The sequence below is a fragment of the Peromyscus californicus genome, unplaced genomic scaffold (assembly GCF_007827085.1).
Source record: "Peromyscus californicus insignis strain IS unplaced genomic scaffold, ASM782708v3 Scaffold_22__1_contigs__length_63687245, whole genome shotgun sequence".
Lineage (NCBI taxonomy): Eukaryota > Metazoa > Chordata > Mammalia > Rodentia > Cricetidae > Peromyscus > Peromyscus californicus.
The window spans coordinates 61,205,034-61,222,900 of record NW_026294525.1 but is presented as its reverse complement, the minus strand read 5'-3'; the positions used below and the strand labels follow the sequence as shown (position 1 = coordinate 61,222,900).

Genomic DNA, 17,867 nt, shown 5'->3' with positions numbered 1-17,867 from the left:
CAAGTTCATTACCTAGTTTCCCACTCCAGTATCAATAAGCAGCAAGATGAAAGGCCAAAAAGACACCAAAGTGAAGTAGACTAACAAGAAGGGGCAAAACCCCTAAATACTAGATGAAAACTTAAAAACTAATGGGTCATGTAGTTCCATACAGTCCATAACAAGGGGGAGGGCAAAAACCCTAAATACTAGATGAAAACTTAAAGACTAATGGGTCATGTAGTTCCATACAGTGCATAACAGTATTTGGTGTGCACAATAATGACTCCATTATTAAAACATAACTATAGGGGCTATCCAGAGGTCTAAGAGAAGCAGCTTCTTATGCCTGAGGGATGGAATGTACATACATTGAAAATGAATTCCTTGCTGGTAAAATGTAAAGACTATTTCAAGATCTTAGATTCTTAAGATCATCATTTTATCAATATGATTGTTTTTCTTTTGCTTTATTTAAATTCAAGCCACTACAGAAAACTGTCATATTCTAATCCACAATCACTGAGCATTCTTCATATCTATAAAAGTTTCTCCTGTTCCTTCAAATTCTAACACACCTTCTAATAAAACAGGATAAGGTGACAGGAGAGAAAAATGGCAGGAAACGATAGTACTTGAAACCTTAACTGCACTTACAATTTAAGTAGGTTTGCATGGGAAAAGACAAAAGAAACAATTTAGGGGACCAGAAACCAACTGAACAGCAATTGTTTCTATCAAATGCCTTACCTGGGTCCAACCTTTTGGTTTTTTTTTCCTTTTTCAGGCAGGGTCTTGCAACGTAGCCATGTGCTGAACTGGTACTCATTACACAGCCAGGCTGGTCTTGAACTCCTGGCACTATTATTTCTGCCTCAACCTCCTGAGAGTACTGAGCACAAGCTACTACACACCTAACTTTGGGTCCAACTTTTCAACCTGAACATGTTAACTTCTTTATGACTTAGGCTGGTTCTTATTATTATTTTCTAGTTCTGCTTTAGGATGCATTTAGAAAATGAAATCCTGCCTTTGTTGTGAAGAGCCAGAGAAAATTATTCCGCCATCTGCCAACTACCTTGAACAAATAGGAAACATTTAGTATCCATTTCTCCCTTTCCAGGCTTTCAATGAGAAACTTCCCACACAGAACACTGTAACAATGTGAAAATACACTCGCTACACTCGGCAACAAAAAGAAATACAAAGACTTGACTTATAATTATACCTTTCATAGATACTATTTTCCACCAGCAATGCCATTTCTGCCGAAAACGCCATAAAAACAACGCTTGTTTATCTCCTTTTGAAAACCGTTTTTAGTTTACACTGCCCAATTGGGGCCCAACATTCAGTGCTCTGCCGAACCCTCTAATGCCTAGTGAAGTCATATAAGAGCTCACACAATAACCCATTACCCGTTGGAAGCAAAAGCGATGTGAATAACTGCAAGTCCAATTTCACTGTCTAGTTATTCTAATAATGCTCTTACCTCGACGCTCTTCAGAATGAACCCACTTCTCTCTCTCACGTCTTTAAAGGGACACCTCTTAGAAAGCATAAGCAGATGAGCAAGAAGCTTATTCATCCCATCCGAAGAAACGGCATTCGAAAGGCCGTCTGAAGGTCGATAAAGCGGCTCTTTGACTGAACGAAGGTATTCGGTTTTCCTCAAAACGATCTGCCTAATGTTTTCCAGCGCTGTCTCTCTAATAGTCGAATCTCTGCTGCACAGTCCATCCCATCTCACTTCATTCTCTCCTTCAGCCATGACAATCGGGAGCTTCTCTTCTGCAGGCTTCAGTTGCCTTTCAGCATTCCCCCAAAGCAGTCAAGAATAAAGTCAGAGAAATCCAGTCGTCAGGAAAACAAGCGTCTGGGTGGCATTGGGAACCACACGTGCCTTTTAAGTTGATGCTCTCAAATCGATCCACAAGGCGGATCGCCCTTGCACCCTCTCCTACACGGAGGGGCAGTCTTCTGGACAGAGATTGAAAAAAAAAAAAACGAAGTTGGAAAGTTGCAACCTTACAGAGCCGACTAGTTGGACAGGGAGTCTCGGGGAAGTGTTCTCTGGGTCGCAGGGTCAGCGGATATCCTCACGCTGTGGAGCTGTCAAATCCGTGCTTGGCCCCACCAGGCTGGTAACAGTAGAAGGCTCTCCAGCCATTCGGGGCTTTTTTGTCTGTGCAGCGGCCGGTTCTCCAGCGCGTCCCCACCCCGCCCCTCCTCCGACACCAGTCTCCGCCCCCCTCGGCTCCTCCTAGCGCCTCGGCGGGGCAGCGGGCGGGCGCCGGCGGGCTTGGAAGCAGACCCTCACCCCCGGCTGCCGGGCCCCGAGGCTCCGCCGCTCCGGGGACCTCAGTGTCCACCAGTCACTGTGTCAGCGGCGACGGAGGGCAGCGTCCCCGACCTTGCCGCCTCCTGTCGCCCGGGATCCACCGCTGCTTCTCCTACCCCTCTGTCCCCGGCCCCCGCCGCCACGCCGGAGGGCACCCCGCGACCCAGCCGTCCCGGAGCACCCGGCCGCGCGGCTCCAGCCCAGGGCCCGAGGCACAGAGCCCGCCCCTTCGCCCAGCCCCTTCGGTGGGGCTCGGCCCAGAGGGCGGGAGCAGGGAGGGGAGACGGGGTCCTCACCCCCAGCCCCTCCCCTGTCCCCGCCCGGGACCTCCGGGAGCCGCCCCGGCCCCATGCCTGCCTCTCCGCCCAGGCACACGCGACCCGCCGAGGCAGCCATTGGGAGCGGCCCCGCCCTCCGGCAGAGCACCTCCGGACCCCGAGTCCACCGCGCGCCGCCAGCCCAGGCCGGCGGCTGCGCGTGCGCGAGGCCGGGCGGGGCGCATGCGCCCTCAGCGGCGATTTCCGTTCCTGACGTTTGGTGGCGCTGGCGTGAAGAAGGGGAAGGAAGAGTAAGGAGTACAAATGTCCCGAGGTATTTAGCGCACGAGAAAAAAACACAACAAACAAAAGGGCCCGCTAACAGAATGGGATATAGTTGAAGATTAACCTAAAAAAAAATTGTGACTGCCAGACCCCACATTCAGTAGGCAGGACGTCTTTGCGTTGGCTCTTGGGAAATGTAGTTGTCGTGCTACCGACGCCGTCTGTTTGCGACAGAAACTACAACTCCCAGATGCCACCGCAACACTTCTGGTCGTTGTGGGCGAACCAACGGTTCTGGAGGCCAGGGTTAACTGGGAACGTCCATCCGGTAAGCTTGGTTAGGCTTGGCTGTGACTTGTTCATTGAAAGTGTTTTTCCTTCCTCTGCTTCCTCTGAAGTTTTGGAGCCGAAGCCATCCATCTGGGATTGCTGCCTTTGAGTCCAGGGTCTTTCTTTCCACAGTGGCTTGCGGGGAGAGAGGTGCAGGGTGCCCAACACATTTTGGTGGGTGACTAAGGCAAGGATTTGGCTATCACGGTCTGAAAGATCGAGGAGGAGCCTAAAGCCAGGCAAAACTGGGAAAGGCTCCACGCTGCTGCTCCCTCTGGCCTCTGTCATGTGAATCAGTGCTGGGTGGATTAGGAATCCCCGTGAGGTGCAAGGCACCTTTGCTATGTGAATCAGTGCTGGGTGGATTAGGAATCCCCGTGAGATGCAAGGCACCTTTGCTCTATACAGATCTGTTTTGTGCTCTGTTTCCTCGGTCAAATAGAATCCGAAGGAGAGCTCAGCAATCCGTTTCGTGTGAGACTGAAAAGAACTTCCAGCATTCTTAGGTTTGAATCTAACAAGCTTTGAAAAGTTCTGTATGAAAAGAAGCCTATAAACACCTCCCAAATTTATTATCTTCAAATGATTCAGTTGTTTCTCCAAAGATGTTTTGAAGTCATTATCCTTGAGAAAACGCACGTTTGGAAGGTTTTTTTTTTATTAATCTGGTAATCGAATTAGATTTTTATCCTTTGCTTTGCAGAGTAAATTTAGTCATAAAATATTAACCAGGGACTAGAGAGATGGCTCAACAGTTAACACTTGTTCTTACAGAGGACCTGGGTTCGATTCTCAGCCCTCACTGGGCATCTCACAACCATCCATAACTCCAACTCCAGAGGACCTGATGCCTTCTGACCTCGGCAGACACCAGTCATACACGAGGTGCACAGGCATGCATACATACAAACTGTACAGTCATACATAAATCAAAAAAACATAATAAAAACTAACCGGGCCTTGAATATGTCAACAGTAAAAAAAAAAAAAAAAAAAGATACACCCTCATCTTGTTAGAGAACTAATGTGTAAATATACAGTTGTAATACTATTTAATATTGTGGTGGCTAGAGGAACATTCAGCCCCGTCTTGGGAGTCTTCATCCCAAGGAAGACAAAGACCAGAAGACCAGCACTGAGGCTTCAGCCAGCTGGTGTCTGTCGAGTGTCTTCTGTGCAATAGGATGTCACTGAGCACAGTGTCCCCTGCTGTCACGGAGCGTGTATTCTAAGAAGCAACAGTAAATAGTGATGTCGAATACATCGCATGTGAAATGATGGCAGCCAGCTGGGAAGGAATGAAGAGTGCTTGGTGGTGGGAAAAGGTTCCTTTTCCTGTCTGAGGAGGATGGTTGCTGGATCATACAAGCTGGTTGCCTGCCGTCTCTGGACTGTTGTGAGATGAGCTTGCAGGGTGGGATCACCCATATTTAAAGGCGTGTGGTATTGAGAGGACAGAGGGACCTGTTAGCCTCAGAGTTTGAGGGGCCTTAAGGTACAAAGGGCTTTGTACGAAGGGGAGGACACAGACAGTGGGCAGGAAGAGTGCATCGGAGGGCTGAGTTTTCTATGGACTTAATTTCTGAACCACCTTCATATTAGCTCCTGTAAGAACCTTTTGTTCACCCACCAGTGGTGGCGCAGGCCTTTAATCCCAGCACTCGGGAGGCAGAGCCAGGCGGATCTCTGCGAGTTCAAGGCCAGCCTGGTCTACAGAGCGAGATCCAGGACAGGCGCCAAAACTACACAGAGAAACCCTGTCTCAAAAAACAAACAAACAAAAGAACCTTTTGTTCTTCTCCAGAACGTCACAATTGGCCCTCTGGGGCCATGTTTTTCCTTTTTGGGGTGGTGTTTTTGTTTTGTTTTGTTTTGTTTTTTTCTATTTTTCTTTTGTTTTCAGGCCTTTCCAGATACTTTTCTGCAAGTTAATGTATATGCTTTGTGGTAGTTGATGAAACAACAGATACTATTTGTAGTGTCTGTAATAAAGAATTACTGAAGACACTAGCTGTTGTGGGGTCTAAAGATCATCCAGTAGTTAGCATCATCCTCGTCTGGGTGGGGCTTTCTTCAGTCGAAGCACTAAGGAGAGACGGAGGGCAGAGGAGGACAGAGGAGCTGTGGAAGGACTGGGTGGGGGGAGCTGGGTTCCAGAACTAACTGCAAATAAGACCTCTGAAGCTGCACTAAGCGGTGTACATGTGTCATCCTTCGCTGGGGAGTGAAGGCAGGAGTCTGAAGGCAGCCTGGCTGACATGCTGAGACCTTGTTTCACAGGAAACAGAACAGTAAAGCAAAAGGAAGGACTGCCCTTGCCGTCAGGGAAAAGTGCACATTGTGTATGGGAGAGGGCAGAGGTCGGTAGCTTGGCCTCTTGCCTTGGGATGTGGAAGAGAAATGAGGAAGACTTGGCTGGAAATACAGTTTGAGGTTTCGTTATAACGTTTTGATAATGGTTGCTGATTTCAACAAAGGAGGCACACTCACTACAGTTCAAACTTTGAAGTTACCAGCACGTGTGATTCTGAAGGAGCAGCCAGCTTAGAGGGGAAAACCCTCAATGGTTGTCCTAGAAACAAAATGAAGAAAGAGTTAGGAATGATTGTGTCGAATGTTCTGGGTCCAATGAAATTAGGACTAATTGACCACTACATTTGTTGTTGTGGAGATTATTAAATAGAGGATATAGGAAGCCATTGCTTTGGGCTTGAACTATTGTGCTGACTCACCCCTTACCCCAGATTGGAGAAAAAAAAAAAAAAGAAAAAATCAAAATGGCCACCCATGCTTTTGTCCCACATATCCAAACTGAAACTAGGTTGTTACCTGGCCTGAGAAGTCAGGAGAATGAGGAGTGGAATTTCCCAAATTAGCCATTTGGCATGACAGTCCTGTTCCCTCTGCTTTGATCCCCACATCCTTTCGTCCTTCAAATGATAACATGATAACATGAAGTAATCTGGTGTAAACCAGTTACTTCCTTTGGTTCCGTCTCTCTGCCCGACCTTTGACAGAAAGTCGCTTTGAAATGACCAGTGCGCTCTCGTCGTTTCTACTCTGTGTTTTACCCTCTCTAGCTACACAGCTACCTCTGTACAGCCCACTGACACACTCAGCTTATTTTATGGAATGAAGGGTTGCTCCATTCCAAAGTTGAACGCAAAAACAATGTAAGGCTTTTACATTGTAACTTTGTTGTTTGAGGAGGTCATTGGCTGTACTGATAAGAGACACAGCATCTCTGTCATTGTTTTCTTTGTCCGGACTGCCTCATGTCTTGACTCATCTTCCTTTGAAGATCTTAGCTCGGCTAGTCCTTGCTCAAAGACATGCCCCTAATTAGAGAAACAAACACATAAAATTATTCCTCTTGCAGCACCTATCTTTATTGGCTGATGTGTTGCAAATGCAGTTTCCAATTAGGTTTTTTAATTTGATTGGCAGCTGGCCAGGTAAAGGCCAAACACCTGAGAGCAGCAGTCGTGTCTGGTTCTGCTCGGCCTGGTAAAGCTCAGTGCATTGCCTGGTTCCCAACACAGACTCAACAGATGCTTGAGGTTTGTTGTGTGCGCTCACCCATTTGTTATCCCAGCACTCTAGAAGCTGATACAGGAGCATCGGGAGTTCAAGACCAGCTTGAGCTACTTAGCAAGACCTTGTTTGAGGAGAGGGAAAGGTGAATAAGCATTGTACCAATGGATGAAAACACTCTCTCATGGTACTTTGAAAAGTACTACATATGGTTTATGGAAAAAGCTAGGCAGTGGATGGGTGGAACAAAGTATAATGAAAGCATTTTAGAAAACTGTATGCTTTTACGAGACATTTATTAAGACATCTGCAGAGCAAACAATTCTTACACTGTGATTCAGTGGAACCAACTTCATAAAAACACAAGACCAAGTGCATCCACTTGTAGACCAAGTGATCTCCGAGATCACTTCTTCGCCCATTCCTCTCTTTGCTGACAACCTCTTTCCGATGGGGTTCGTAGTAGAATTGCTCCTCCTCAGCTGCTCCATCCGCTTACGGCTTCTTGCACATTTTCACCCTTGTCTACTCTGTCTTTGCTCATTAACCAAAGTGTGCCGAGTTGTGCAGCACTGTGATGCCATTTTAAAATACCATCCAGCCACTGGCCTGACGCGGCAACAGCTGGCCTACCCAGCCTTTTAACCCCAGGAAACAGTTCTTTTGAGGATGATTTTAATTAAAATAACAAGCTCCAGAGTCTCTGGGCAATGCTCTAAAATACAGTAAAACCTAGCCCAAGTGTTAGTGGCGTGTCTTACTGGTGCGCAGTGTTCCTTTAAGAAGAGCAAAGGCTCTGTGATGGCCATTCTTGGTTGTCAACTTGACTACATCTGGAATGAACTGAAAACCCAGCAACTGGGCACACCTGTGAGGGATTTTTAGTTAACTGGATTATTTGATGTCGGAAAACACCCTAAATCTGGGCCACACCTTCTTATAGCAGCCTACATAAAGGACGAGGAAGAAGAAAGACACTTCTATTTTTCACCTGCTTGCCCCCATTCTCACTGGCAAGTTCATCTACCCTTCTGTGGAGGCATTCCTTCACTGGCATTGCAGCCTGCTTATTTGGAATCCCGACGATGCACACTGAAGACCACCTGAGACATCCATCCTCGTGGACTGAGCAACTATTGGATTCTCAGACTTTCCATTGAGAGACGGCCATTTGTTGGACTAGCTGGACCACAGCCTGTAAGCCACTCTAATAAATCACACACACACACACACACACACACACACACACACAACTCTCAGGAAGTTTCCATGTGATTCTGTACCCACTCCACTTAAAAAAAAAAAAAGAAGTCCTAACTGAAATGAGGACACCGAGGCACAGAGGTAAAGGAACTGGCATGAGATCAGACTGTAGGGAGACACATGGGAACTGGGTGCAGAAATCCATCCTTCCTCTGAGAAAGCAGTTCTGAAAAGGGCAAAACTAGCCGGTGTTATACACACCTGTAAGCTCAGCTTGGGGACTGGAATAGGAGTTTCAGGTCATTTTGCACTCCATGCAAAACTTGATAATTTATTAACATACTTTGAAATACCTACCAAGTACATAGCATATTGGTTTTCCTGCTAGTTTTTTTTCTTCCTGTAGGAAATTTACATGAGAAACCATCATGCATTGGAACTTAGAATCAGCAAGAGAAATGTGGCATATAATTTGGTCACTTAATACTGTTAAGTATTAAGTACAGTGCCATCCTGGGCTACAGGAGACCCTGTCCCAAAGGAGAGTGAAACTTATTGCTAAGAAACGTGGTGCTCAGCTGATGAAATAGGGGTTTTTTAGTTTTTAAAAATATGGCTCTGCATGCCTTTTTCAGTTGGAAGATAGGGTGGGAGCGTAACTCAGTGGTCACTTAGCACGTTCGCATGTCCGAGTTCAGTCTCCAGCACTACAAAAGGAAACAAGCCTTAAGAATGGTTAGAAGCAAAAAAAAAAAAAAAAAAAAAAAAAAAAAAAGAAAAAGACTGGTTAGAAGCTCACACTGGGCTCAGTTGTGGTCCCTACCAAGTGCAAGGCTTGGGCTGAAGGGCTGCTTGAAGCTAGATTTCCAGACCAACCTCTCAGAGCAGCACGGGATACTATATATGAAAGTGTGAAAAGATGTGGCTACTTTAATGGAATTGTACACTAGTCAGGAAAAATCTGATCTTCAAGATTCCTCAAACATGGACATTCATTATAAAATTCATTGATGAAATTGAATTAAATCAATGAAATTCATTGTTAAAAACAACAACAACAACAACAACAAAAGAAAACAGGGCTCCTAACTCTTGTTTTGGCCAATATACAAGAATTGTAAGGTGCACACACACACATATACATGCATTAATACATGACTGATGAATTTATTGGGATGATAATTTACTAACATACTTTGAAATGCCTGCCTGGTAAATAGCATATTGGTTTTCCTGCTAGGTTTTTTCCTTCCTGTAGGAAATTTACACAAGAACCTATCATGTTGCCTTGGAGCTTAAAATCAACTGAAATGCGGTTTATAATATGGTCACTTAACACTGTTCAGCTGTGAGAATCCTCCACCGTAGAGCTTTGGCTGCTCTGGCCTTTTGAGTTGCTGCTTCTCAGTTTCCACTCCTCTTTCATGGAAGAGCCCTGTAGTTGAACTTTCTCATCAGAACTGTCGGTTCCCCAGTAATGACACGGAGACTTATTATTAATTATGAAAGCTCAGCCTTAGCTTAGGCTTGTTTCTAACTAGCTCTTATGACTTAAATTAACCCATATTTTTAAATCTACATTCTTCCATATGCGACTCCACCTTTCTTCTTCTAGAACTATCTCTATATCTCCTGCCTCATTATTGGCCATTTAGCTTTTTATTAAACCTGTCACAGTGACTGTCTTTACACAGTGTAATCACATATCTCGCAACAGAGCCCTTTGTTCAAACACATTCCTATTGCAGTCTAGTTTCTGTGATCAGATTTTGCATACATACACACACTGGTTCACTATACAGTTGGCTCGTGAATCACAAGTTTTTTATGTGTGTTTGCTTAAGACAGGGCTTGATGTATATCTTGGCCTTATTTGAGATCCTCCAGCCTCATCCTGAATATACCATAAAGTCTGGCAGAACAACATACTTTGGGTTGTTACTGACATTTTTGTGTCTGTTTGTCTGTGTGTATGCGTTTGATGTATGTATTTGTGGTTACGTACATATGTATGCTTATATATGTGTATGTGGGCATGGATGGATGTGGTACCAGGCTTTGAACCCATGACCTTATGCATGCTGCTATTCAGCTCTGGCCCATATCGTGGTTTGGCTTGGATTTTTTTCTTTGGTTTTGTGGTACTGGGGGTTGAACCTAGGGCCTCAGCATCCTGTGTAAGCACTCTACTGCTGAATAATACTATCCCTGGCCCTCTTTCTTTTTTTCGTTTTGAGACAGGTATTTAGTTCAGGCTGGCTTTGATCTGGCTAGGTGGAGGTCAGCCTGGGCTATGTGAAAAAAAATCTTAAGTGTATCAGACAAACTGGTAATACTGTGGCATTGGCATAGTTTCATAGCCAACTCCTGTTGCTGTTGTGGTGAGCTGGACTGTTTTGGGAGGCCAAGCCCATCCAGCACATGTGTAGTCCCAGGGATCTCTTGAGCCCAGGAGTTGGAGGCCCTGCAATCAGTATACTTTCTGACAGTAATGATTTGCTCTAGTAAATCCTATTTCACAGTGAAAAGTGACTTCTTGATCTATGAGACACAAAAGTAGGAGAGGGAGGGGAAAATATGTTTACAATACATTATGTGCATGTATGAAATTGTTCAAAATTTAAAATTTAAGAAGTGGTCCCTTGTGTTTCTAGCTTGTTTTCTATATTGTATAATACACATAGCCAACAAAGAAAGTGTTACGTGAGAAATTGCCTGTTTATGCCATTGAGCTTCTGGTCAACAGCTGGTAGTATGTTTTGGGGGAGATGAAAGTTACATGACATGGGGTTTGGTGCCCCTCACCCCGGTGTTGTGTAAGGATTAACTGTATAGTGATTTTTTTCAACAAATTTAGAGAAATTAACTAGCGTGTATTTGTGATTGATGAAGCAGGTAAAACACTGCAGTACTGAGCGTGACAGAACTGAAAGTGATACAAAGGGACTTGGCAAAGAAACAAGAGCAGCCTTGCTCAGCACCACATCCTTCAGGTGTCACCTCCTGAGGGTAGCAGCAGATGGGGCCTCCAGATGCTGGACAAAACTGGCTTGTTTGGAGATTCATCTGACATTGTCTTCTCTTGGCTTAGGAGCTCATTTCTTTAAAAATGCATGGTAATTAGTAAAGAAAAAAGTGTTGTAAAGTGTTCAGTTGGAGAACTTTTGCGGACCTAAGTTTTCAGCTCATGGCTGGTTCACACAGTGACCCTGTTTAGCTTGAAGAACCTCAAGCTGCCGCCCAGCGGCTGTATCTTTATACTCCTGCCTGCCCACCCGCAGCAAGTGAGAGTCCGTTGCTCCACATCCCTGCAGGCCGGTTATCTTAGGTTAGCCAATGATGGCACTGGGACGATACTGTGCTGGCTTCCACCTGCCTGTCTTCCTTGGTGGGGTGTCCGAGACCTTTGCTTCCTTTGGTTGGGCTCTGTGTTGTCTAAAGAGCTCTTGTGTAGTGGGAACCTGTTCTTGCAAACATTTTCTCTATGTCTGGCCTGTCTTTCATATTTCTAAGGCTGCCCTTTGTAAAAGGTTTTAAATTTTAATGAAATTCAGCTTAAGAATCTTGTCTTTCATACATTGTACTCTTAGTGTTGTATCTAAAATGTTATCGTCATACTCAAGGTCAACTAGATGTTCTGTTACCTTCTACAAGTTTTAGTGTTTTACGTGAAGGTCTGTGATCCACCTTGAGCTAACTTTTTGAGGAAATAAAGTTTTTGCACTCGGATGTATTTATTAAAATTTCTGCTGGCTCTGAAATTATTATTTAGGTCACCAAATAATAAAACTAAAAACAAAAAGCAAAGTAAAACCCAGTTTACCAACCCCTTACAACTGTATTAAGTGTCGTTCTTGGCAGAGAAGCTTGAGGTCAGTCTGGAGTTTATCCGGAACACTGGGGACATGACTCACAGTTCTGTCAGGGCTCCCTTCTGTCATCTGTCGCTAGCTGGAGGGTGGTTGTGTGCTGTCAGTCAGGGTCAGTGGGGCACTTGGTTCAGTGAGGAACATGCGTTTCCAGCCATCTTACTCCAGGCTGCGATGTTTTCTCCTCCCCTGCTTTGTCATGGAAGTTTGCAAGAATCTACACGTAGCTTCCCACGTTGCCTGAGTAACAGACACCTTTGCCTCAAAATGTTTCCTTGGTTTTTCATCTTGATGTACTGAAAACTGCCCTGTCAATGTCAGCCAAGTTGTGTGTTCATGCGTACGTGTGTGTGCCCGTGTTGTGAAAATAAATTGTAAAACTTTGCTCTTAGAGTTTGAAATTTTAGATGTTACGGTTTTATCAAAGCTTATTTTAATTCCTTAGCAGTATCGGTTTCAAAGATTTCAGAATCATTCAAAATGCTCCTCTCATGGCGCCATCATAGGCACTAGCCTCAACACCATCCCCTCTTCACGTTATTGCCACCCAGAGGGATAAATTAATAAACCACGCTCACAATCGTACTGTTTGCTTCGTTCTGTGTGTGTGTGTGTGTGTGTGTGTGTGTGTGTGTGTGTGTGTCTTTGGTTTTTCCAAATTAGTGTCTTTGAATGTGTGTCTAAATTTCCTGTTTCTGGCATATGTTAATGGATAGAATTTTTGAAAACAAAAATTGTTAAATCTGTCTTTACTTTGCCTTTCTGGAAAGATGTATTTATTGACTATAGCATAAATACCCAATCTAAAAATCTGTCTTACTGCTGGCTTTATTCTTATGTTTTTTTTTTAATTGTTTTTCTTACCTACATGTTTACCCATATAGAGAGAGGTAAGATTGAATTTTATACGATTAAAAAATGTGAAATACTGGGCATGGTCCTACTTGCCTGTAATCTCAGCACTCAGGAAGCTAAAGCAAGAAGATGTGGATTTGAACCAAGCCTGGATTATATAGCCAGAACTAGTCTCATGAATGACTACACAAATAAATGTCCAAACAAAGCTTCAAAAGTACCAATAACCATATGAACTCTACCATCTGCAGTGAACAGTGTTAGTGTGTTGGCTCTCTGGATTTTGTGTTATCTTCCCAGTGAAAAGGGAGCATTACATGCAGTGTCTGCATGTTCTTGGCATTGCAGATGTTGTTCTTTTCTAGCAATTTCACACAGATGATATCTTAGGATAACCATCGTTTCTAACTTGCTTTTCTCTCCACTCGGCAAGGGCTCCAGAGTTTGTCTGTGTTGTTATTGTGGACCTATTGGTTTTCATTTTAGATGCTGTATAATGTTTCACTGTATGAATAAAAAACAATTTACTTTCCAAGTTCTGATCAGTATGTATGTATGTATGTATGCATGCATGTATTTTATATGTATTTTAGTTGCAAGCAGAGCTGCAATGGCTGTCATTATTCAGATCTCTTGTGAGGATAGCTCCTTGCTGTAGAGTTCATGCATAAATACTGAAAACTGGGATTGCGGAATCAGATGGCATACATACCATCCTATCACAATTTTCAAATTACTCTCCAAAATCTTATACTACTTGACATACACACAATTTCTGACAGAGTTTATAAACTTGATTCCTGCCGACTTTACCTAGCAGTTCCTAGGGATGTCCATCTCCCTGCACCTTTCCAGAGTGTAGAGTTGGCCGTTCATGGAATGTCTATCTCCCCATGCCTTCCCAGAGCTTAACGTAGGCAGTCTTCTTTCTGAGACGTCCTGCCAGTCTAATTAGTGAGCAATGCTCTTCTGAATGTTACTCTTAATGTTAATAATAATTAGATTGACCCCTGAATTCCTAAGCTCCACCAGTTCTCCTGCCTCGGCCTCCCACATAGTTGGGAACCACTTATTGCTGTCTTAACTTGCACGTTCCTGGTAAGTTGAGCTGCTTCTGTTTATCTTTTTTTTTTTATTATTCATGTTTTCCTCTAATCTCTGTTCAGTACTTTTTATCTGTCAGTGGTGGTTCTGCTATATAAAAGGTTTAATAATTTTAATATGGGTTTAGCAGTGTAATTTTCCCTCTATTATAGTTCTCTCTCTCTCTTTCTCTCTGTCTTTGTCTGTGTTTCTGTGTCTCTCTGTCTCTCTCTCTTAATAGTCTCAATATGTAGTTCAGGCTGGCCTTGAACTCATGGTCTTCCTGCCTCAACTCCAGAGGACTGGAGCCAAGCCATGTACTCAGGCTTGGCTCATTTTAATTTTTTAAATTTGTAGATTGTCTTATTAAAGGAATTTCTGACCTCAATTTACAGATATAAGAAACTATTGATGAATGGGTTTGTACTCTGAAGATTGAAAGTTCAGCTGACTGACTGTTTTTTATGTAAAAAATTTTAGGTTTGTGGCTCCTTCAAAACTCCTTACAAGATTAACTTTAAAGATAGATAATGAATGATTGATTCTTTCTTTGTAACCATAATTTGCAGCCTGCCAACAAAAGAGTTGACTGAGAAAAAAAAAATGCTCCTTGCTTGCTCATTTTCTATTAATCTGTAACAAGTTACTTAGATGCAATGTTCATTACTTTGTATATTTGCCCATTTCTCTAATGGCATTGAAAAAATGTTGTTTAAAATTTATTGCATTTTCATTTCTTTTGTGTGTGCACACTTGTGAGGAGGTGTGTGGGCGCCAGAGAGCATCTGTGGAGGTCAGAGGAGAGCTTTCAGGAGTCCATTCTCTCCTTCCACCATGTGGGCCTCAGGGATTGAACTCAGGTACGCAGGGTTGGTGGCAGGTGCCTTTGCTCACTGAGCCATCTCACTGGCCCAGAAAAATGTTCACTTTAAAATTTTATATGTATGAGTGTTTTACTGACTACATGTATGTACACCATGTGTATGCCTGGAAACCATGAAGGCCAAAAGGGCGTTGATCCCTTGAAGCTGGAGTTACAGATGGCGGTGAGCCAACATTCATGTGGGTACGGAGCCCTCTGCAAGAGCAGTGAGTGCTCCTAACTGCTGAGGTATCTCCCTAGCCCCCAGAAAAGTGGTCTTGATTTAATGTTTTTGCAAAGATTTTATTCATTAAATATAAGAAGTCAGAGATTGTAATCACAGAACTATTTTGTAGTTTACAAGATAAGGGAGGAAATGCTGCCAAGTATAATTTAAGGTAAATCTTAATTTCAGAGGTGTTAAATATGAGATACAGTGTAGTAGTCAATGTTTGGAAAGTAGAAGACTTAAGTATGTTTTGTTTTATATATTTTTACTATATTAATTGAATTAAAAATAACGAATGCACCAAGCATAATGGCAAACACCTTTAATTCCTGTACTCAGGAGGCAGAGGTGGATGGCTCTATGTGAATTTGAGTCTAGCCTGGTCTACGTAGTGATTTCCAGGCCAGCCAAGGCTACATAGTGAGACCCTGCCTCAAAATAAACAGACAAGCAAATAAATAAAACTTATTGAACAACTACTAAGAAGTACAGTAAGTAGTTGGTTAATGAGTAAGATGTATTTCTTGCTTTTATAGAACCGTGGAGAGGAGTAAATGTGTGCAGCCATTGCTAAAATGATGCTATGATTAAGGTACTACATTAAGTGAGATAAACTGTAACTAATATATGCAACAAAATACCGATAACTTCGTGACACTCAGCTTCAGAAAAGTTATAAATCAGTAACTTCAATAACCATCTGTTGTGAATTTCGTTACAGGAAGTAGAAGGGGCACTATTGGATGGGGGGAGGGAAGGAAATAGTTATGTGTGTATATGTGTGTGCCTTTTTCTTTAGTGCAGAGAGTGGAATTTCCTCCAGAGCGTCATTTTAAAAGTGTTTTATGTTTTTCTCAGTTGTGATCTCTGCAGTAGGTCTGTTTGTAGGAAAAGTAATTCTAGGAGTTATGTTTGTTTTCTTTGGAAAATCTACAAGTTGAATTGTGCCTTACTGTAAACGTTCCTATGTTCGTGTACTTATAGAATGGGAAATGTTAAGCTAACCTGGCATATGTGTGCTGTGAGCAGCTGTATCAGCTGACCCACCTACTGCTACTTAGGGAATATAAACTTATCAAATTTTGCCTTAAATAGAAAAAATATTTTAAGAAAATACGTTAGTATAAAATATAACATTTTAAGAAAAAACATTGGTGATTCTTTTTCTTTTTTTAGATTTATTTATTTATTTTAGGTGTATGAATGTTTGGCCTGAATGTGTGAATGTGTATCACATTCGTAACTGGCGTTCTCAGAGGTCAGAAGAGGGCACTGGATCCCCTTGAAATTAGAGCTATGGATGGTTATCAGCCACCATGTAGGTGCTGAGAATCCAACCCAAATCCTCTGCAAGAGCAACAAATGCTCTAAACCTTGGAGCCATCTCCTCAGCCCCCTTGGTAATGTTTTTTGTTTTGTTCTGTAATCCAGAGTCACAGATAGAGGATATTGAGTTCTCCCTGGTTTATGGAAATCGGTTGTCTTAGTCACTGATCTACTGCTGTGAAGAGACACCTCAGCCAAGGCAACTCTTAGAAAGGAAAGCATTTCATTGGGGGCTGCTTACAGTTTCAGAGGCTTATCCAGTGCGGCCATGGCAGGGAGTGGGATGGTGCCCAGGGTGCCGAGAGCTACCTCCTCGTGTGCAGGCTAAGAGAGGCCTCAGAGCCCACCTCCAGTGACACACTCCTCCAACACGACCACACCTCCTGATCCTCTAATCCTGTAAGAGAGTTCCTCCCTGGTGACTTAAGTATTCAGATATATGAGCCCATGGAGGCTCTTCGTATTCAAACTACCACCAGCAGTGAACTGTCAGAAAGGATACTATATATAAGGCCTGCAGGCCTGAGATAACCAAATCAACTAGTTATTTCATGTTTCGTTATGTGTAAAAAATTTATTCTGATAATAGTAACTATATTTTAAGATTTTAAGCCAAAGGTGATGTGTAGACACGTTGTAAATGATTATGCCTTTCAAGTGCTAGTTGGTGATTTTTTTATATTTTGTGTTTTAGTATACAAAATATAAACTTTTGAATGTTTCATATACTTTTTATGAGTTCGCTGAGAGTTTCATAAAATGTGTTTGGATCATATTTATCACTCCCCAGCTCTTCCCAGATCCACTTTTCTTTCCCTACCCACTCAACTTTGTGACCTCCTTTATTTATTAATTTATTTGCCTACTTACTTATTTCCTAACTTGCTTACTTGTTTTTTAGGCAGGGTCTCTCTATATAGCCCTGGCTGTTCTAGAACTCACTATGTAGACTGGGCTGGCCTTGAACTCACAGAGATTCACTCGCCTCTGCCTCCCTGGTGCTGAGATTAAAGGTGTGCCCCACCAGGCCGGGCTTTCTTTTTCATTTTTTAAAGCTGTTACGACTAATTTGTGCTGCCCATATGCTCTTGGATGTGTGATCTTCCACTGTAGTGTGAGCTGCCTACCAGGGGCCCTTAGAGAAAACTGACTCTCTCCCCCCTAGAAGTTTACAGTTGCCAACAGCTCCACAGTTAGGTGTGGGCTTTTATGCCCAACTCCGGTCTCCATGTTGAGTTTGTTATGTTTTGGGCTTACACAAGCCTTGTGCATGCTGTTACAACCACTGTGAATTCACATACGTAGCTGCCCTGCTGTGTTCAAAAGACACCACTTCCTTGCAGTCATCCATTGCCTCTGGTTCTTACGTTCTTCCCCCACCCCTCCATGGTGATCCTTGAGAGGAGAGGGTGCAGTGTCATGTTCCATTTATAGCTGAACCTTGGGCAGCCTTCTTCTCAGCACCAGCTGTGGGCCTCTGTGTTAAACACTGTCTACCGCAAATAGAAGCTCCTCGGGTGAGGATTGAGAGCTGCAGTGTGGATATGACAATAAGTCATAAAGAGTTTATCCATTTAGCAAAATAATAGTAGTAGGTTTTTTCCTAGAGCCTGTGACCTGTCTATAGCCATAGGTTTTTGGATCGTGGTGCCAAGTATGGGTTTCATCCTGTGGAGCTTAAATCCCTTAGAAGTGGTTGGTTATTCTACTGATG

At 43.3% G+C, this 17,867-nt stretch overlaps 2 protein-coding genes across 7 annotated transcripts in view; one reads left to right on the top strand and one right to left on the bottom strand.

The window, feature by feature from the left end:
• Sesn1 (sestrin 1) overlaps window positions 1-2,738 on the bottom strand; it is a 104,425-nt gene extending 101,687 nt beyond the window's left edge. The window contains exon 1 of the mRNA XM_052751516.1: window positions 1,472-2,738. Coding sequence (XP_052607476.1) covers window positions 1,472-1,750 — 279 coding nt within the window. The 5' untranslated portion in view covers window positions 1,751-2,738. The remainder of the gene's footprint in view (window positions 1-1,471) is intronic.
• A 294-nt stretch (window positions 2,739-3,032) lies between these two features.
• The window catches only part of Cep57l1 (centrosomal protein 57 like 1), a 69,281-nt gene continuing 54,446 nt past the window's right edge, over window positions 3,033-17,867 (top strand). For 2 of the 6 annotated variants that reach the window (XM_052751522.1, XM_052751518.1), the window contains exon 1: window positions 3,083-3,190. In XM_052751522.1, coding sequence (XP_052607482.1) covers window positions 3,113-3,190 — 78 coding nt within the window. In that variant the 5' untranslated portion in view covers window positions 3,083-3,112. Of the gene's footprint in view, window positions 3,191-14,507; window positions 14,597-17,867 lie in introns of those variants that run through there. The other 4 variants (XM_052751524.1, XM_052751519.1, XM_052751523.1 and 1 more) reach the window with 4 other exon arrangements.